Below are 16839 nucleotides of genomic sequence, written 5' to 3' on the forward strand. Positions count from 1 at the left end.
GGTTTTACGGGTTTGGAACAACATGAGGGTGAGTAATTACTGAAAGAAATTTCATTTTTGGGTAAACTATCCCTTTAACCTGTGTTCTGTGGCTTATTGAAGTGAGCATGTGTGATGTGTGACAGGAAAGTGTCCTTATTGTGGATTTAAGCACATACAGAGAGAGCAAGCGTTTTCTCTACCCAAGAAACTCTTAAAATGTGTTCTCATCTCATGCAGAGGTGGTACAGTCAAAATCCTGCATCCGATACTGGATGAGAGGAGAATATGAGTCTGTAAGATTCCCACTGATATTCTGGAATACTCTTGGGCTTTATTTAACACCACAAGTGACATGACATATGAAAATACACAATGGTTTGCTTTTGACGTCATTAACCTGATTTACTTATAAAGGCACACAATCAGTCAAACATACATTACAAGAATGTAGAAACATTATATATATTACACAAGGATATGGATTTTCTATAGGGTTCTAAAATCCTATAAGGTTTTTGTGGAGGGAACTAGGTGAGGTGAACTACCGGGTTGGCCTGTAAAAATACGTCATCACTGCGGCACTCTGTTCTAAACAATATATAGCCATGATCATATTGTTTGTGTAAGAAAATGTATGTAATTTTAACTGTATAATTTTAAGACTTAAAAGTATGAAAAGCAAAGCATGCTTTGAGATTAGCCTGGCTGACTATTTTCCTTCAGTAATTTCCCTTCTACGTCATATAATGTACATCATATGGTAGAGAACTTTTAGTAAGAATCAAAATAATATTTGACATTAAAGAAACTGAAGCTAATGTATTTCTCCTCTTCAGGGCGTGGAGTTTTCACCACTGGAGCTTTTTTCAGAGGTGATTTTGTTCTTGAATACAGAGGTGAACTTTGAGTTCACAGGAGAGTCTGGACCGAACTGGACACTACACTGAAGCTGAGAACACGTTCCTGTTTGATTTTCAGTGGCATGGCAAATATTGGTGGTGAGTACAGAACTGTTGGATTGATGTAGTAGGTATGCTAAAATATCTGGAACTGTAAGATACTTAGTTCATGCCTGTAGTTCTGTTCGCTCGTTTCTTTTGGTCCGGATACGCTTAGTGTTCAGATTGGCATTTCTATCGTTGAACCTAAGTTATGATTGACCAGTCTGTCCTTTTTAGGGTCACATATTCCTGTTTTTGGGTTATTTACATGTCTCTGGTCCATGTTATGTTCATATTTCATTTGAACTGCACCAGAGTTCATTTGGAAGCCAACTGAGACCCTTCTTTTCAGCGTCTCGGTCCGCTTGTTTGGTCGCACCAGGTTTCAAATAGCAGCTTTCACATTTATTCAGATGAACCACATTAACAGTCTAAAAAAACATGCCAGATGTGAACACACCCTAATACTTCAAATTCACCATGAACTGACATAGAGTACGGAGTGTAGTTTCTTTGAGTCATCAAAAAAAATTCCCCCTGTAATCCCTAAAGAGAACAAGATGGTAACTTTTAGATGCTTTTATCTGAGAGCTGTACATTACCATACATTGCAGTACACTATCATATAGATCAGTGGTTCTGAGACCCTCCTCTGCAGATTCTGTATGTCTCCTTCACCTGATGCACTCAGATGAGTTCATAGAGTCATGTTCTGATGATGAACTCCTCATCTCAATCAGGTGGATTAAAACACGAGACATACAGCATATGCAGAGCGGTGGGTTCCCAGGACTGGGGTTCAGAACCACTTGTAAAAATAACTGTACATGTCTAGCATATATACTAAGATTATAAGTATTGAGTGTTCATTTTATGTTTTTATAGCATGGATGCATCTAAAGAAGACTCGTCTTTGGGAAGACTTGCAAACGATGAGACCAGAAATCCTACTTGCAAAATGAGAACCGTTGAAGTGAGCAGAAAACCTCACCTGTGTCTGTTTGCTGTACGAGACATTCTACCAGGAGAGGAAATCACTTACAATTATGGAGACTCAGATTGGCCATGGCGAGTCAAGGTACTATCAATAAAATGCTAAAGAGATTGATCAGTAATTCATGATAATTTTTTACTCTAATTCTGATTAGTTACCATGTGATTGTGGTCTCATATTTCTCAAGACTTTGAATAAAGCATCAGCAGAATCCACTGATAAAACGAGAGCCAGCAGTTTGCGCCTGCATAAATCCGTAAGTCCACTTTAAAACATCTGTATCATTATTCTATATTATTGACTCTCTCAGCATAGAGTTGTGTGTGGAATGATATATAAAGTATAGGACAGCTAGAGGAATGAACATTAACAAGTTTTTTTGTCCTTTACAAATATTCTGATATTTTGATATTCACTGGTTTCTTTTCTGACATCTAGCCCCATTGTGTAGCTTCTGTTTCCTCTCCTGAACTGGACAAGGTAAACAGCAATGGTCCTCATAAGCAGTCAGGCAAAGCAAGAACATCAAGGAATAAAACGGTAACCATCTTAAACATGCAGCAACTATCTACTGATGTTTACTGCCAGCTAGTTAAAAATGCAATAAGTGATTTCTGAGAAACACTTAATATTTGAAATCGACACCCAAACAAACACACCCCTCCCTTCATTGCTCCGCCCCCAAAATAATGAACATGCAGCACAGTCAACCACTATTAGCTGGTGCTCAGGTGTTCAAATAGAAAATATCTTTATTGCTGGCAAACCATAGAATGGTTTGGTTTAAGTTGATTTGTAGGTGCATATCGACTTCATCAAGCACCCGTGTCATTTGAAATGTATTTATCTACTCACAATAAAAAAAACAAACAAGAAATTATTTAACGCTGCAGTCCTAGTTTTTCGTCTTTGTCACCATTTCTGTTCGAAATCTGCAATTGCAGTCATTCGTGGAACTATCAACTTTACATGGGTTGTGCTTTAACACGGCACAGCGCGAATGAATCCAATGTTTTGAGGAGAACGTGCTGCTGTCAATCACATCGCGTCGGTGTGGATACTGTCATTTGCAATGACAGATTATACTTTTTGGAAGTATGAGTCATGACCAACAGAAGAATGTTCACCGGAAAATGACACTGGAACAAGTAACATCCACTTTTGTTCTGACCAACTAAGGGGAAAAAAAGCTTTGCAGTAAATCGCGCTGATGAAAGGTGGGGTATGTGATTTGCAAAACGGCCGGGAGATTTTGAAAATACACAACTCCTATGGTCTTACCTTCTTTCCTTTGACTCCACCCATTCGAAGAACATGGACATGATGGGGAGGGGTATGGTACGACCGTTTGATTGATGCAGTTACTGTCTAATGATTCTAGGTAGTTTTGGAAATGATTGGCTGGAGTTTTTCGAGTCCTGCCTGTTCCACAGATGATTTAAATTGCTTACTTTTCATTTCAGTGCTTCTAACTCAGTGGCTGTAAGTGGGTTAGGAATAGGATTTCAAGTGATTTTGAAAAAATGGACAAAAAAGAGAATTACATACCCCACCTTTAAATCTAACAATCGCTTATCAATTATCATATCACATCAAACCGTGCAAACTATACTTTGTTCTCAAATTGTTAATGTTAACAACATCAGCATTGTGTGACTACATTTAAGGCCCTTCAGATATTTATCCTTGTTTTCGTGTGGGCCAGGCGGCCAGTCTCTTTTTTTCTGTAGCCACTCCAAAGTCCAAGTCACCCACGTCACCTTCAACCTCGCCTGTGCAGCCCTCATCATCCTCGCCTGCCTACAGAGGAGGAGAGTGTATCAACAAAGCTGCTTGCGAATGTGGCATAAAGAACCCTGAAGCACTGTCATCAACTAGGCTTAGGAAACACATAGCAACCATGTCTAAAATTCTTAACCTTAATGAGAATGAAGCAGACCAATTGGCTGATTTCCTTGGTCACGATATCCGAATCCACAGACAGTTTTATCGGTTACCAGAGGGAACACTGGAGCTGGCAAAAATGAGTAAAGTCCTAATGGCCATGGAGAAAGGAACACTGTCTGACTACAAAGGAAAGAAACTTGATGACATTGAAATCGACCCAAATGGTATGAGTATACATGCTCTGTGTGTATCTGTGCTGTACATATTTGCAAAACAATGTATATATTCATTTCACAGATACTAGGTATAAGCAATAAAGTGTTCATTTTTCGTTAATTAATTATTAAGAGCAACTTGAGGCCCAAGGTGATTCCATGTCAAGTGATGAGGTGGATTCCAGTGACCTATCTCAGACACCAGCACCAGTACAGACTGATCAACCTGTTCAATCTGAACAAGCTGTTTCACAGGAGGATCAAGGTAAGAAAAATCTCTACATTGCACAAACAACAATAATCAAATAAACATGAATTGGCTCCATGCAGCAATATCCAGACAAATTCAAAAAAAAAATTATGCATTGGGAACACAGTCTTGATTTGCTCTTTACTCACCGATTTAGTTGTAATGAGAATGTGTAATGAGAATTTACTTTTTAATTATTTCATAGGTTCTTCAAATGCTCCAAAAAAGAAATGGGAGGACAGTGAGGTAAAAGCAGTAGAGAGACACATGATGAGTTTCATCAAGACATGCAAAGTTCCTGGTAAGCAAGACTGTGAAAGATGCATTCACGCAGAGTCAGAAGCTTTACGCAGCGAACATGGACTGGTGTGAAAAATTATGTGCGGAACAGGATCACGACTCTTAAAAGAAAGGGTGGTTTGTAGGGAGGGACAAACACTTCAACACTTTGCACATTATGCTCTTTTTGTAGGAAATGGAGCTAAATTAAAAGAAATGAGGATAAAGGTGTAGAAATATTTTGTGGATGGAATGATACAGAATATAAAGTGAAAAGTTAGAGTATAAGAAGGCTAATGAAGAAGTAGAGGATAGTAAGAGTCAATTTTCTTTGTTCAGTTACAATATAGTTGGATGAAATGTCATGTTAAACTTTTTGATATTTCTGTCATAGAGGGAGGGGAGAATGTAAAGATGATAAAAAAGGGAAGAGTGAATAGCTGTGCTGGACATGGGCTGTGGCTGGATGTAACTGATTGGTGAGAGTTAATGTGTGCAGACGAGAGAAGCTGAAAACTGAGATGTGATGTCAGACACTTTCTGCTTCCCGTAGTGATGCAGAGCCAGAAGCTTTGAAGCAGCGAACATGGACTGGTGTGAAAAATTATGTGCGGAACAGGATCACGACTCCTAAAAGAAAGGGTGGTTTGTAGGGAGGCACAAACACTTCAACACTTTGCACATTATGCTCTTTTCGTAAGAAATGGAGCTAAATTAAAAGAAATTAAGATAAAGGTGTAGACATTAAAATTAAGAGACGCTCGTGCTGTTTGCATACTTTACCACAGCTGAAGTAGAAAAAATGCATTATTTTCCAAATACACAGATATTTCGGAGACATTTTCATTCAATACATGCACTGCTTGATACAGTGTCTGTTTGTACAAGAATAAAGTTCAACATAAGCCTAAATACAAACGTAAAGCGGGAAGAGAGAATGTAAAGGGGGACGTTAAAGGACGTAAAGTAGAAGAGCATGTAAAGGGGACGTAAAGAGGGAGGAGAGAATGTAAAGGGGACGTAAAGAGGGAGGAGAGAATGTAAAGGGGACGTAAAGAGGGAGGAGAGAATGTAAAGGGGACGTAAAGAGGGAGGAGAGAATGTAAAGGGGACGTAAAGAGGGAGGAGAGAATGTAAAGGGGACGTAAAGAGGGAGGAGAGAATGTAAAGGGGACGTAAAGAGGGAGGAGAGAATGTAAAGGGGACGTAAAGAGGGAGGAGAGAATGTAAAGGGGACGTAAAGAGGGAGGAGAGAATGTAAAGGGGACGTAAAGAGGGAGGAGAGAATGTAACTGGGACGTAAAGAGGGAGGAGAGAATGTAAAGGGGACGTAAAGAGGGAGGAGAGAATGTAAAGGGGACGTAAAGAGGGAGGAGAGAATGTAAAGGGGACGTAAAGAGGGAGGAGAGAATGTAAAGGGGACGTAAAGAGGGAGGAGAGAATGTAACTGGGACGTAAAGAGGGAGGAGAGAATGTAAAGGGGACGTAAAGAGGGAGGAGAGAATGTAACTGGGACGTAAAGAGGGAGGAGAGAATGTAAAGAGGGAGGAGAGAATGTAAAGGGGACGTAAAGAGGGAAGAGAGAATGTAAAGAGGAAGGAGAGAATGTAAAGGGGACGTAAAGAGGGAGGAGAGAATGTAAAGGGGACATAAAGAGGGAGGAGAGAATGTAAAGGGGACGTAAAGAGGGAGGAGAGAATGTAAAGGGGACGTAAAGAGGGAGGAGAGAATGTAACGGGGACGTAAAGAGGGAGGAGAGAATGTAAAGAGGGAGGAGAGAATGTAACGGGGACGTAAAGAGGGAGGAGAGAATGTAAAGGGGACGTAAAGAGGGAGGAGATAATGTAAAGAGGGAGGAGAGAATGTAAAGGGGACGTAAAGAGGGAGGAGAGAATGTAAAGGGGACGTAAAGAGGGAGGAGAGAATGTAAAGAGGGAGGAGAGAATGTAAAGGGGACGCAAAGAGGGAGGAGAGAATGTAAAGAGGGAGGAGAGAATGTAACAGGGACGTAAAGAGGGAGGAGAGAATGTAAAGAGGGAGGAGAGAATGTAAAGAGGGAGGAGAGAATGTAAAGAGGGAGGAGAGAATGTAAAGAGGGAGGATAGAATGTAAAGGGGACGTAAAGAGGGAGGAGAGAATGTAAAGAGGGAGGAGAGAATGAAAAGGGGACGTAAAGAGGGAGGAGAGAATGTAAAGAGGGAGGAGAGAATGTAAAGAGGGAGGAGAGAATGTAAAGAGGGAGGAGAGAATGTAACTGGGACGTAAAGAGGGAGGAGAGAATGTAAAGGGGACGTAAAGAGGGAGGAGAGAATGTAAAGAGGGAGGAGAGAATGTAAGGGGGACGTAAAGAGGGAGGAGAGAATGTAAAGGGGACGTAAAGAGGGAGGAGAGAATGTAAAGAGGGAGGAGAGAATGTAAAGAGGGAGGAGAGAATGTAAGGGGGACGTAAAGAGGGAGGAGAGAATGTAAAGGGGACGTAAAGAGGGAGGAGAGAATGTAAAGAGGGAGGAGAGAATGTAAGGGGGACGTAAAGAGGGAGGAGAGAATGTAAAGGGGACGTAAAGAGGGAGGAGAGAATGTAAAGAGGGAGGAGAGAATGTAAAGGGGACGTAAAGAGGGAGGGGAGGAGAGCATTAGGCTTGTTGGACTTCATGCAGCGCTGCACAGAACGATCAGTTCTGAGCAGTTCTTGACGGTTAGAACTTGTGTCCGACTTCAGACAGCGACGCCCGTGACTGTGCCATAAGGCAACAGAGTACAACTAGAGTGATTGGAGAGCAGGAGGATACTCCGATAGAGCAGATTCTCTAGAGCGACTCACGAGCTCTGATGATGACACAGCTAATCCACGATTGGCAGAGTACACTGCTTGACAATGATCACGTGTGTTTCATTTTTCTTCTCACACCTTCAGCTCCACTAAGGATCACATCTGTTCTTTATAACAGTAAAAGCTCTTTTCATGTAGTTGCGATAGACCCCACTTCACTGGTATTTAGGCTTATTTTGAACTTTATTCTTGTACAAACATTAGTGCATGTATTGAATGAAAATGTCTCTGAATTATCTGTATTTGGAAAATAATGCGTTTATTCCACTTCAGCTGTAGTAAAGTATGCAAACTTAGCCTGAGCATCACTACAGGAAGCAGAAAGTGTCTGACATCACATCTCAGTTTTCAGCTTCTCTCGTCTGCACACGGCAACTCTCACCAATCGGTTACATCCAGCCACAGCCCATGTCCAGCACAGCTAATATAAGGGATGAATAGAGGCAGTAAATGTAAAAAGGATAAAGAGAGGGAGGAGTAAAGCGGGTAAAAAGAGTGAGGAGTAGAGTTAAAGAGGATAAAGAGAGGGAGGAGTGAAGAGGGAGGAGTAGAGTTAAAGAGGGAGGAGAGAATGTAAAGGAGGAAGTAGAGAGATTTTGAAGAAGGGTGGATGGAGGAAGTACAGAGGATAGTTGGGCAGTGAGAATCATTCCCACCTCAAGTTAATTGATTTTTCATTGTTGTTCTTTAAAAAATTTTTTTTGAAGTTCTGTCATTAACTGCAATGTGCACTTTCAACACAATGTGTCCAAGACTGTTAATATTAAAGAGTCATTTAATCAGAGTCCCCAAAGAGTCATTTAATCGGAGTGTGTGTGTCACTCGAGTCCCCAAAGAGTCATTTAATCGGAGTGTGTGTGTGTCGCTAGAGTCCCCAAAGGGTCATTTAATCGGAGTGTGTGTGTGTCGCTAGAGTCCCCAAAGAGTCATTTAATCGGAGTGTGTGTGTGTCACTAGAGTCCCCAAAGGGTCATTTAATCGGAGTGTGTGTATCACTATTTTTATTTGTATAGAGTTTTTTTGACAATTACTACACTTTACAGAGGAACATGCCTAATGTCTTAAAACCCCAGTGTGTAGCCAAAGATAACTCTGGTGAGGAAAACTCTTTAAGATGTTTTTGTGATAATGATTAGTTTACAGTCGATGCTAAATTAACTAGAGGGATGCAGATTCGGTCAGTGAAAGGTTCTCTGCCATGAAGTGAAGTCAGTTTTATTTCTATAGCGCATGATACAATACAGATGGTTTCAAAGGAGCTTCACACAAATAAAATAACTTGCAAATGTCAACAATTATGAAATGACTTATGTAGAGCTGTTTTGCAGTTGAAATTAAAGACAATAGTGTTATTATTCAGCTCAATTCTGTTCATCTTTTGCTTCTGATAGTCAATCAGTCAAGTCAATAACATTTCTGAATGTTAATTGTCATTCCCCAACTGAGCAGCCAAAGGCACTTGATCTCAAGCTACAAATCAGACAAAACATGAAGGCTACCCATTTACAGTGATCTTGCTGAAAAGAAGAAACCCAGTTTACTCTCTCACACCTGTATCTTTGCACTAGCTTGATTTCACTGTCCAGTATTGGAACTTTGAATTGTAATATTCTACTTCTGTCTTCTTAGGATAAATAATATATACCATCTCAACAATGTCCTGAAAGTATACCTTAACCAGAGTTTGTGTATCACCATGGTCCTCAAAGTATGACTTGATCAGAGTTTGTGTTTAATGTCCCCAAAAGCGACATATAAAATAATGTCCCTAAAGTGATGGTAAAATGTCAGGTCTTTAAGGAAGGCTTTTATTGATCAAATCAAGTGATATTTGTGATGACAGCTTCTCCAGAAGTGCAGTCATATCTTTCTTTAGTCTCTAGACCCTTCAGAAGGGGGTGTCCCTAAAGGTAGGGTTTCCAGTCATACGTCCTCACATTGTGGTTAAGTAGGTATGTGTGTGTGTGTGTGTGTGTGTGTGTGCATACATATATACAATTTTAATTAAAATAACAGCCAAATTAAGTCATGTACTTCTCAGCACAATCTTTATTGTAAGTAATTCAAATTAGAAATTCCCATGTTCAAAAAGGGGTTGGAAGAAGTTCATAACAAACTTTTCAGGTCCTATCCCATTTCTCTATTTTTATCCTTAAGTTAAATACAAAACAATTTGATCCTTCTTTTATACAGTACATACATCTTTACACACACCGTATATCTACCTACCTTCTGTTCACATAAACCCATGCATTCACATAGATACAGATGCATAAATACATGCATAAACACAAATTCCCATTTTTTCTTCTTTCTTTTCCATCTATCTTCTTCATTTCCATCTATCTATAGCAAATCAAATAATAACTCCTCCATATAGACTTAACATGTAGACCAATGAACCTGTATACAATACTATCACCTTGAGTCCTTTTCATATTCATTTAATATATTCATTTTAAATAGTCTTTTAAAATTACTCGTTGTACATGATTTCATCTCTTCACTGCAGCTGTTCCATACAATAACTCCTTTGGTTGTGATGCAGTGAAATTTCGAATTTAATTATAGATTTTAAATACAAATGTTCCTCTTAAGAGATGTTTGCTCTCTCTCATTTGAAACAACCCTTGAATACTTTTTGATAGCTGTTGATTATTTATTTTATACATAATTATTGCAGTTTTGAGGTCAACAAAATCTGAATTTTAGTGCATTTAATTTAATAAACACTGGAGTAGTTGGTGCTCTATATGTGGTTTTATTTACAATTCTTAAGGCTCTCTTTTGAAGGATAAATATTGGTTCAGTATTGGTTTTGTAAGTGTTTCCCCATACCTCCAAACAGTAAGTAATGTAAGGAAGTATGAAGGAACAATACAACATGTAGAATGTTTGTTGATTTAATAGGTAATTGATTTTATACAATATAGCAATTGATTTGGATATTTTAGCCTTGATATAATGCATATGTGGCTTCCAGCATAATTCTTCATTGATTATTACTCCCAAAAGTTATTTTACTCTTTCTATTTCAATATCATTTATTGTAAGCTTTTTGTTTAAAGATGTTTACGATTACCAAAAAATATACATTTAATTTTACTTAAGTTCAGTGTTAGTTTATTTGCATCAAACCAGCTCTTCATCTTTTGTAATTCGTTTTCCATGTAATCCATTTACTCAAAATCTAATACGTAAAGTAGCAAAGTTTCCTTTTAATTCTACCAAACTTTAAAGGAAGAATGAATTCCAGCAGCACAACTAGAGCATGGCACTAAGAACTCCAAGGTCATGGGAAGAACACCAAAGGAATGCACAATCAGATAAAATGTCCAGCTTGAATGAACTGTAAGCCAATTTGGCATCAAATATGTCGGTCAAATATAAACAAACATAAACATTAAGCTTTTGAAACTGATTAAATTAGAAGACAATTTACCTCTTTTTTTATTTGCAAAGCAACCTGTTTAATCTTCTCTTGATAATTTTCTCAATATCTTGACTTTATTAGATTACATTTTTGGAAACCTGACATATGCAATTATACTACAATACATTCAGTAGCTACAGAGCCCCGCACATGACATGCAGGAAACAATATTAGACTAAATCGTGTGCATGATTTACTAATTAATTCCCTCAATGTACTAAACGTGCACATGATTACTATTGCGTTCCCTCGATTTACTATTTTGTTTACTCGATTTATAAATTGTGGGCACGATTTACTAATTCGTTCCCTTGAGTTGCTAAATCGTGCGCAGGATTTATCTGACAATGTGTTTAGTCTATAACACATTGAGTCAACTTGAGTCAAGGGACCAGATTTACTAAACAGTGCAAATTAGCGTTAAAATGCAATACCATAAAAGTGGCAGTGGGAGGGGAAAATTCTGTGTGTGATTTACTGACAATGCACACATTAAAGAACAAAGATGCAGCCAGATAATTTCCATAATGACCAGCGCAACAGCAGTGCAAATTACCGCCTGCTTTAAGACGTGCTTTTGGGGTGCTAAATAATGGTGCAAATACCAGTAATCTGACGAGCCCAAATGTTAGTAAATAATGTAGTGTGATTCATTTTAATACTCTCCTCCCATTAATTTTGCATCTGAAAGGGAAACTCCAACAGATGCATATTCAATACAGCTAGGCGCAAAAAAAAACTGTCCACACTTTTTCAGCACTAATTCTTAGCTTTAGTAAATTCTGACAGTACTGTTTTTATGCCAAAAGACGGTTTCCGCTGGCACAAGCTGTTAGTAAATCTGACCCAAGTTATTCTATAATAATGTTTAATAAAATGCTTTGTTTCTTAGACAGTCTACTGTAGATATTCCTCACATTGATGCAGCTGTAGCAGAGGATCTTGATAAGCCTCTAGAGTTAGACAAGATTTTCAAAGGACTTCAGCTTATGCATGTCCAGGCTTTCTGATTGATTTCTACAAAAGGTTTACCAAACATATGGCACCTCTAATTTTTAGATATGTACAGGTATAATGATTCTTTAGTTAATGGTTCTCTTCCCTTAACTCTGGCTCAGGCCTCAGTTTCACACATATCTCAAGTATGATAAGTGCACGCTGCCGAGGCAATGCGTATATGATCTAATTTCGTTTTTTGTTGTGAATTTTTCCATACCAGACCATGTTTACATTAACTACTTTTAATTCTGAGGAATAAAATGAAATATTGGTAAAAATTTCTTGAGTGAGAGCCTGTATTTACCTCTATTCCTTTGAGGAAGTTGAGGCGGTCAGCAAGGGCTGCTGGGTAGGAGCAGTCCCAACCCTACCGTGTTCCAGCCCCTCATGCTGGGAGTGTTACTTCTCGTACTCCACAGTGTCTAGATTCAGATAGGCACTCCCAGGCCCAAGGCTTCTAGTCTAAGGTAGTTCTGTGCACCGTCATTCTCACTGGATAGTCTTGGTCATAAATGTCTAAAAGAAGAATTTAAAAATCCAATTGCTTGGGGGATGAAGGATTATTTGGACCTGTTTTTAGTGCATCGAGGAACACATTATCTTCTGCCAGATGGTAATAATTCAAATGCATCTGAAAGTGGATGCCTCTTATCATTCACAATGATATTAGCTTTACTCAGCACACTTTCTTTATATATACTCTCTATACTTGGTAACTAAGTTCCCAACATTTTCATTGTTATTACATTCCTCAATTATTTCTTCTGAGCCTCTGAAGCATTTCCATACCAGCAGCTCACACAGAAAGTCATAGTGCATTCTATAAAAGCCCCATAAAATATCAAAAGCAATCTGCTATGGATGTTAAAAGAGATTAATTTGTTAAAGAAATACAACCTTTGTTGTATCTTCTTACTTAAAAGTCAGTCCATACATCCCATTTAAACTTATGATCCAAGACTATACCGAGATATTTATAATGTGTTACTACTTACTTACTACTTACGTATTTGTTCCCCATTAATTAGTATAGAGTGGGTTGTATCCTTTTCTTTCATTCTAAAATAAATAACCATCTCTTTAGTTTTGGAGGCATTTAAGAGGAGATTTGATTTCTTACACCGGTTCAGAAAGAAATTCAGAACAGGGCCATGCTCTTCCTCTCCATCATGTAAAAAGCTCACTATGGCAGTATCATCTGCATACTTAATAATGAATCTGTTTTTAAAAGCACTAGCACAAGAGTTTGTGTATAAAATAAATAAGACACATCCCTGAGGTGATAAGATCGAAGTAATCATTTTGTCCGAGATAGATCCTCCTAACTTAACCTGCTGACTTCTACAACTAAGAAAATCAGTCACCCATATAAGCATCCTATTATCTAATGAGAATTATTTTGCCAGTGTGTCTATTAATGTTCTTGGAGAGATACAGTTAAAAGCTGATTAGAAATCCACAAATAGAATTTTAGTATGATTTTTTCAGCATGCTTGCACTCAAACAGGTTGCGTCTCAGACAAAGTCCGAGGACTGGTTTGTCATGATCGATCTAAAAGATGCAATCATCTCCATCTTTCCTCATTATAGAAGGTTCCAGAGGTTTGCCTTTGGGAGCAAAAGCCTACAAATTCAGTTCTTCCTCTGGCCTTGTACTCTCACCCCATGCTTTTACAACTCAATCACATCGACATTTGGTTGATTTTAGCTCAGAGCGGATGGCAGTTCGGCATCGAGGTGTTGTTCTCGATCACATGAAAGAGCTGGGGTTAATACTTAATGCCAAAAAAGTGTGCTTTCTTCAGTAAAAAGAACCACATATCTGGGCGTAGTGATTCAACCAAGATGAAGGCACATATGTTTCCTGGTAGGAAAGAGTCAACCCTTAACGCAGTCATGACAGTCAGAGAAGGCCGGTCACTCACTGTCAAGCTGTTCCAGACTGCTGGGTCTGATGGTAGCTGTATCCAACTCGCTTCTTCAGACGTTTGGTTATTGGACAGGATGTTCCCAATTTTTTTTCATACTCTTGGCACCTTCTCTCGCTTTAGCTGTGCTCTTCCATGCTAGGCAGAGATTTGAAAGGCTGGTGGTGTGGGTATAATCGTTCCCAAAGCCTCCTCTGAAGCAGCTCGAGTTCCTGAAGAGGAACGTCTCAGTTTATGCATGAGCTGTTCATGCTGAAGGGTGTTCCCAAAGCGCCCTCAGACACTGCGTCTCATTCCTTCGAGGAACCATGGTTACATGCATAACCTGAGACGATACTTGCATTGCCTTGGCCTGGAACAAGCGTCAGGATGCAGTCTCGGATGAAAGTCTTGATGGTTTGGAGGGTCGATGCTGAAGGAGTCACAATCACCTGGGTTTGGAAAGTGATTAATTCCAAAGATGTTCTAACTCGATGGTGATTGGGAGTTTCTTCCCAGTGGAAAGTGAAAAAGATCTAAGAGAGATGTCAGCTGAGATCTTAGGATCTTTGGTAAATGGAAAGTCAAGGAATTGGGCCTGGCATGAACTTAGGGTGGCCTTAGAAGTGTTCTTGTTCACATCATCATCTTCAGAATCTAAAAGAACCTCAGACTGAAGGTGGTTCACTGATCTGAGGCCTTTAAGGTCTGAGAAGATGTGCTTGTGTAATGAGAAAAGCTGAAATTACAAGTGGGAGGTTGGACATACTAGTGCTAGTATTACTTGGTGAAGTGCTGGCAAAAAATGTCTAAAGATTCAACTTGAGATTGGGAGGTCATTCCACCGGCAGAGCACAGTCCAGGAAAAGGTCCATTGGAGTGATTTTGAACCTCTCTGGGATACCACAATGCGCCGTCCACTCATCCACTATCTGATAATTTGCATATGGAACTCAATTGCATGTTGATGCAAAATTATTAAAGATTCTTAGAACACTAATATATTGTCTACGTACCAACATATAATATACACGCTCTTTTAGATCATCAGAAGACTAATTAATAGATACTACTCTGCTCCGTGACCTAGTTTTCACTGTCTGATTGTGTCATTCAGTTCACCTCTGTCTTGTTAATTATCCTTGTTTGTCCGTGTATTTAGTTCTAGTCTGTCCTGAATTCCCTCATCCAGTGTTAAAGTTGAGTTGTGTGTTCGTTACCTGCCTTCCTTCTGTGGATACCATCTGTGTGGATTCATTAAAGACGTTTAACTTCTTCTTTGTGTGCTCATTATACACTGCACCCCCTTGACAGGAATGGGTATGTTTGTTCACCTTTTGTTTTTAATTTTTTGACAGTTTTTATTTTAGTTGTGTTCGACCCAGAGCTCAGCCAGCTATCACCCCGCTTTGTGGAGCAGTTTGAGCCCACCGCTGACAGAGAGCCAGAGCCTGGCACGACCGATTAGCCATCACCTGAGACAGCGACAGAACTAAGGATAGCACCGGAGCCAGAGCATCACGTAACATCAGTCCCAGTGTGCAAGGCTGCTACTCACGCAATGGTGGATATTACTTTGGAGCCCACTGCACCACCGCTGAGGGTGAGCTATCGCTGAACTCTGAAGACAATGTGGATTTATATGCAGATATACCTTATCTTCTCCCGCCATCATCTGTCAGTCCCATCATCACCACGGAGGTCATGATGGAATCATCTGTCTATCCTGAAACGAAACTGGAGGTCGTATTTGTCTGTCTGTCTTGAACTGTTTGTCTACCTGGAATTACTTCTTTGTTGTGAACTATATGCCTGTATTATAATGACCACGGAAGTCGTTCAACCTGTCTCTGGTGATCACAGTGCTGGAATTGGCCTTGTGGTGTGTGTCAGCCATCATCCTGAACAACCCGCCCAGCCTCCCTTTCCCACCACCTCTCCAGCAGTCCTCACCATGGCCGCCGCTGTCTCCTGTCAGCCCCTCTGCATCAGCCCTTCTGTCCACCATGGAGGAATCCCTTCTCATTTGTCTTCCTCCTAAGTCCCCCTCCATCCCTCCCTTTGTGTCTGCAGCACAAAGTCACTCATTCCGGGAGGGGGGCGAACTGTCACAGGGTAGGACTGTTTGTGGGGTTTTTTTTTTCTTCCCTCATGTTCCTTAATTTTTGCCCATGTCTGATTTGTGTCTTTCAGTTCACCTGTGTCTTGTTAATTATCCTCTTTTGCCTGTGTATTTAGTTCTTAGTCTGTCCTGTGTTTCCTCATCCAATGTTAAAGTTGAGTTGTGAGTGTGTTACCTGCCTGCTTTCTGTGTGGATTAATTAAAGTGTATGTTCATCTTTGAAAGTTACGTGACATTCAGCCAAGTATGGTGACCCATACTCAGAATTCGTGCTCTGCATTTAACCCATCCGAAGTGCACACACACAGAGCAGTGAACACACACCCACCCGGAGCAGTGGGCAGCCATTAATGCTGCGGCACCCGTGGAGCAGTTGGGGGTTCGATGCCTTGCTCAAGGGCACCTAAGTCATGGTTGAAGGTGAAGAGAGAACTGTACATGCACATCATTGAAGGTGGAGAGAGAACTGTACATGCACTCCCCCCACCTACAATTCCTGCCGCCTCGAGACTCGAACTCACAAACTTTCAATTGCGAGTCCGACTCTCTAACCATTAGGCCATGACTTCCCACAACTACCCACAACTTCCCACACAAACTTCCCACTCATTATTTACCTCTCCACTGACATATACAGTATATGACTAAAATGTTACTTTTACTTTTTAAAATCTAAATGCAATTTAGTTATTAAAAGTTTGTATTTTCCTTCAATTTAATTGAGTAAAAGTACAATAGGTTTCAGTGGTACACAATAGCAAATTCCCCCAAATAATATACCATTTTTCCAAAGAAGTTAAACTACTGATCACTAAAATAGATCAAGATTATATTACAGTGATGTGTACACATGAAAACTGTTCTATGAAAGATATTATATATGCACACACACATATATATCACACACTGTGTTCTGCATTCCCTTATCTGGACAATGACTCATGCCCTTGCCATGCCCTTCCTTTGAATTAAATTCATTTTATGAGAAGCTTGAATGAAA

General features: G+C 39.7%; 1 protein-coding gene across 1 annotated transcript; it reads left to right on the forward strand.

Moving 5' to 3' along the window:
• Positions 1-884: 884 nt before the first annotated feature.
• Positions 885-5617, forward strand: LOC113045789 (uncharacterized). The gene is made up of 7 exons (XM_026206440.1): positions 885-980; positions 1809-2001; positions 2105-2173; positions 2356-2457; positions 3623-4028; positions 4153-4284; positions 4475-5617. Exons 2-7 carry the CDS (start codon positions 1810-1812, stop codon positions 4639-4641), a joined length of 1068 nt encoding a protein of 355 aa, XP_026062225.1. The 5' UTR covers positions 885-980; position 1809; the 3' UTR covers positions 4642-5617.
• The last annotated feature ends 11222 nt before the right edge of the window (positions 5618-16839 follow it).

The sequence above is a fragment of the Carassius auratus genome, chromosome 27 (genome assembly GCF_003368295.1).
Source record: "Carassius auratus strain Wakin chromosome 27, ASM336829v1, whole genome shotgun sequence".
Classification (NCBI taxonomy): Eukaryota; Metazoa; Chordata; class Actinopteri; order Cypriniformes; family Cyprinidae; genus Carassius; species Carassius auratus.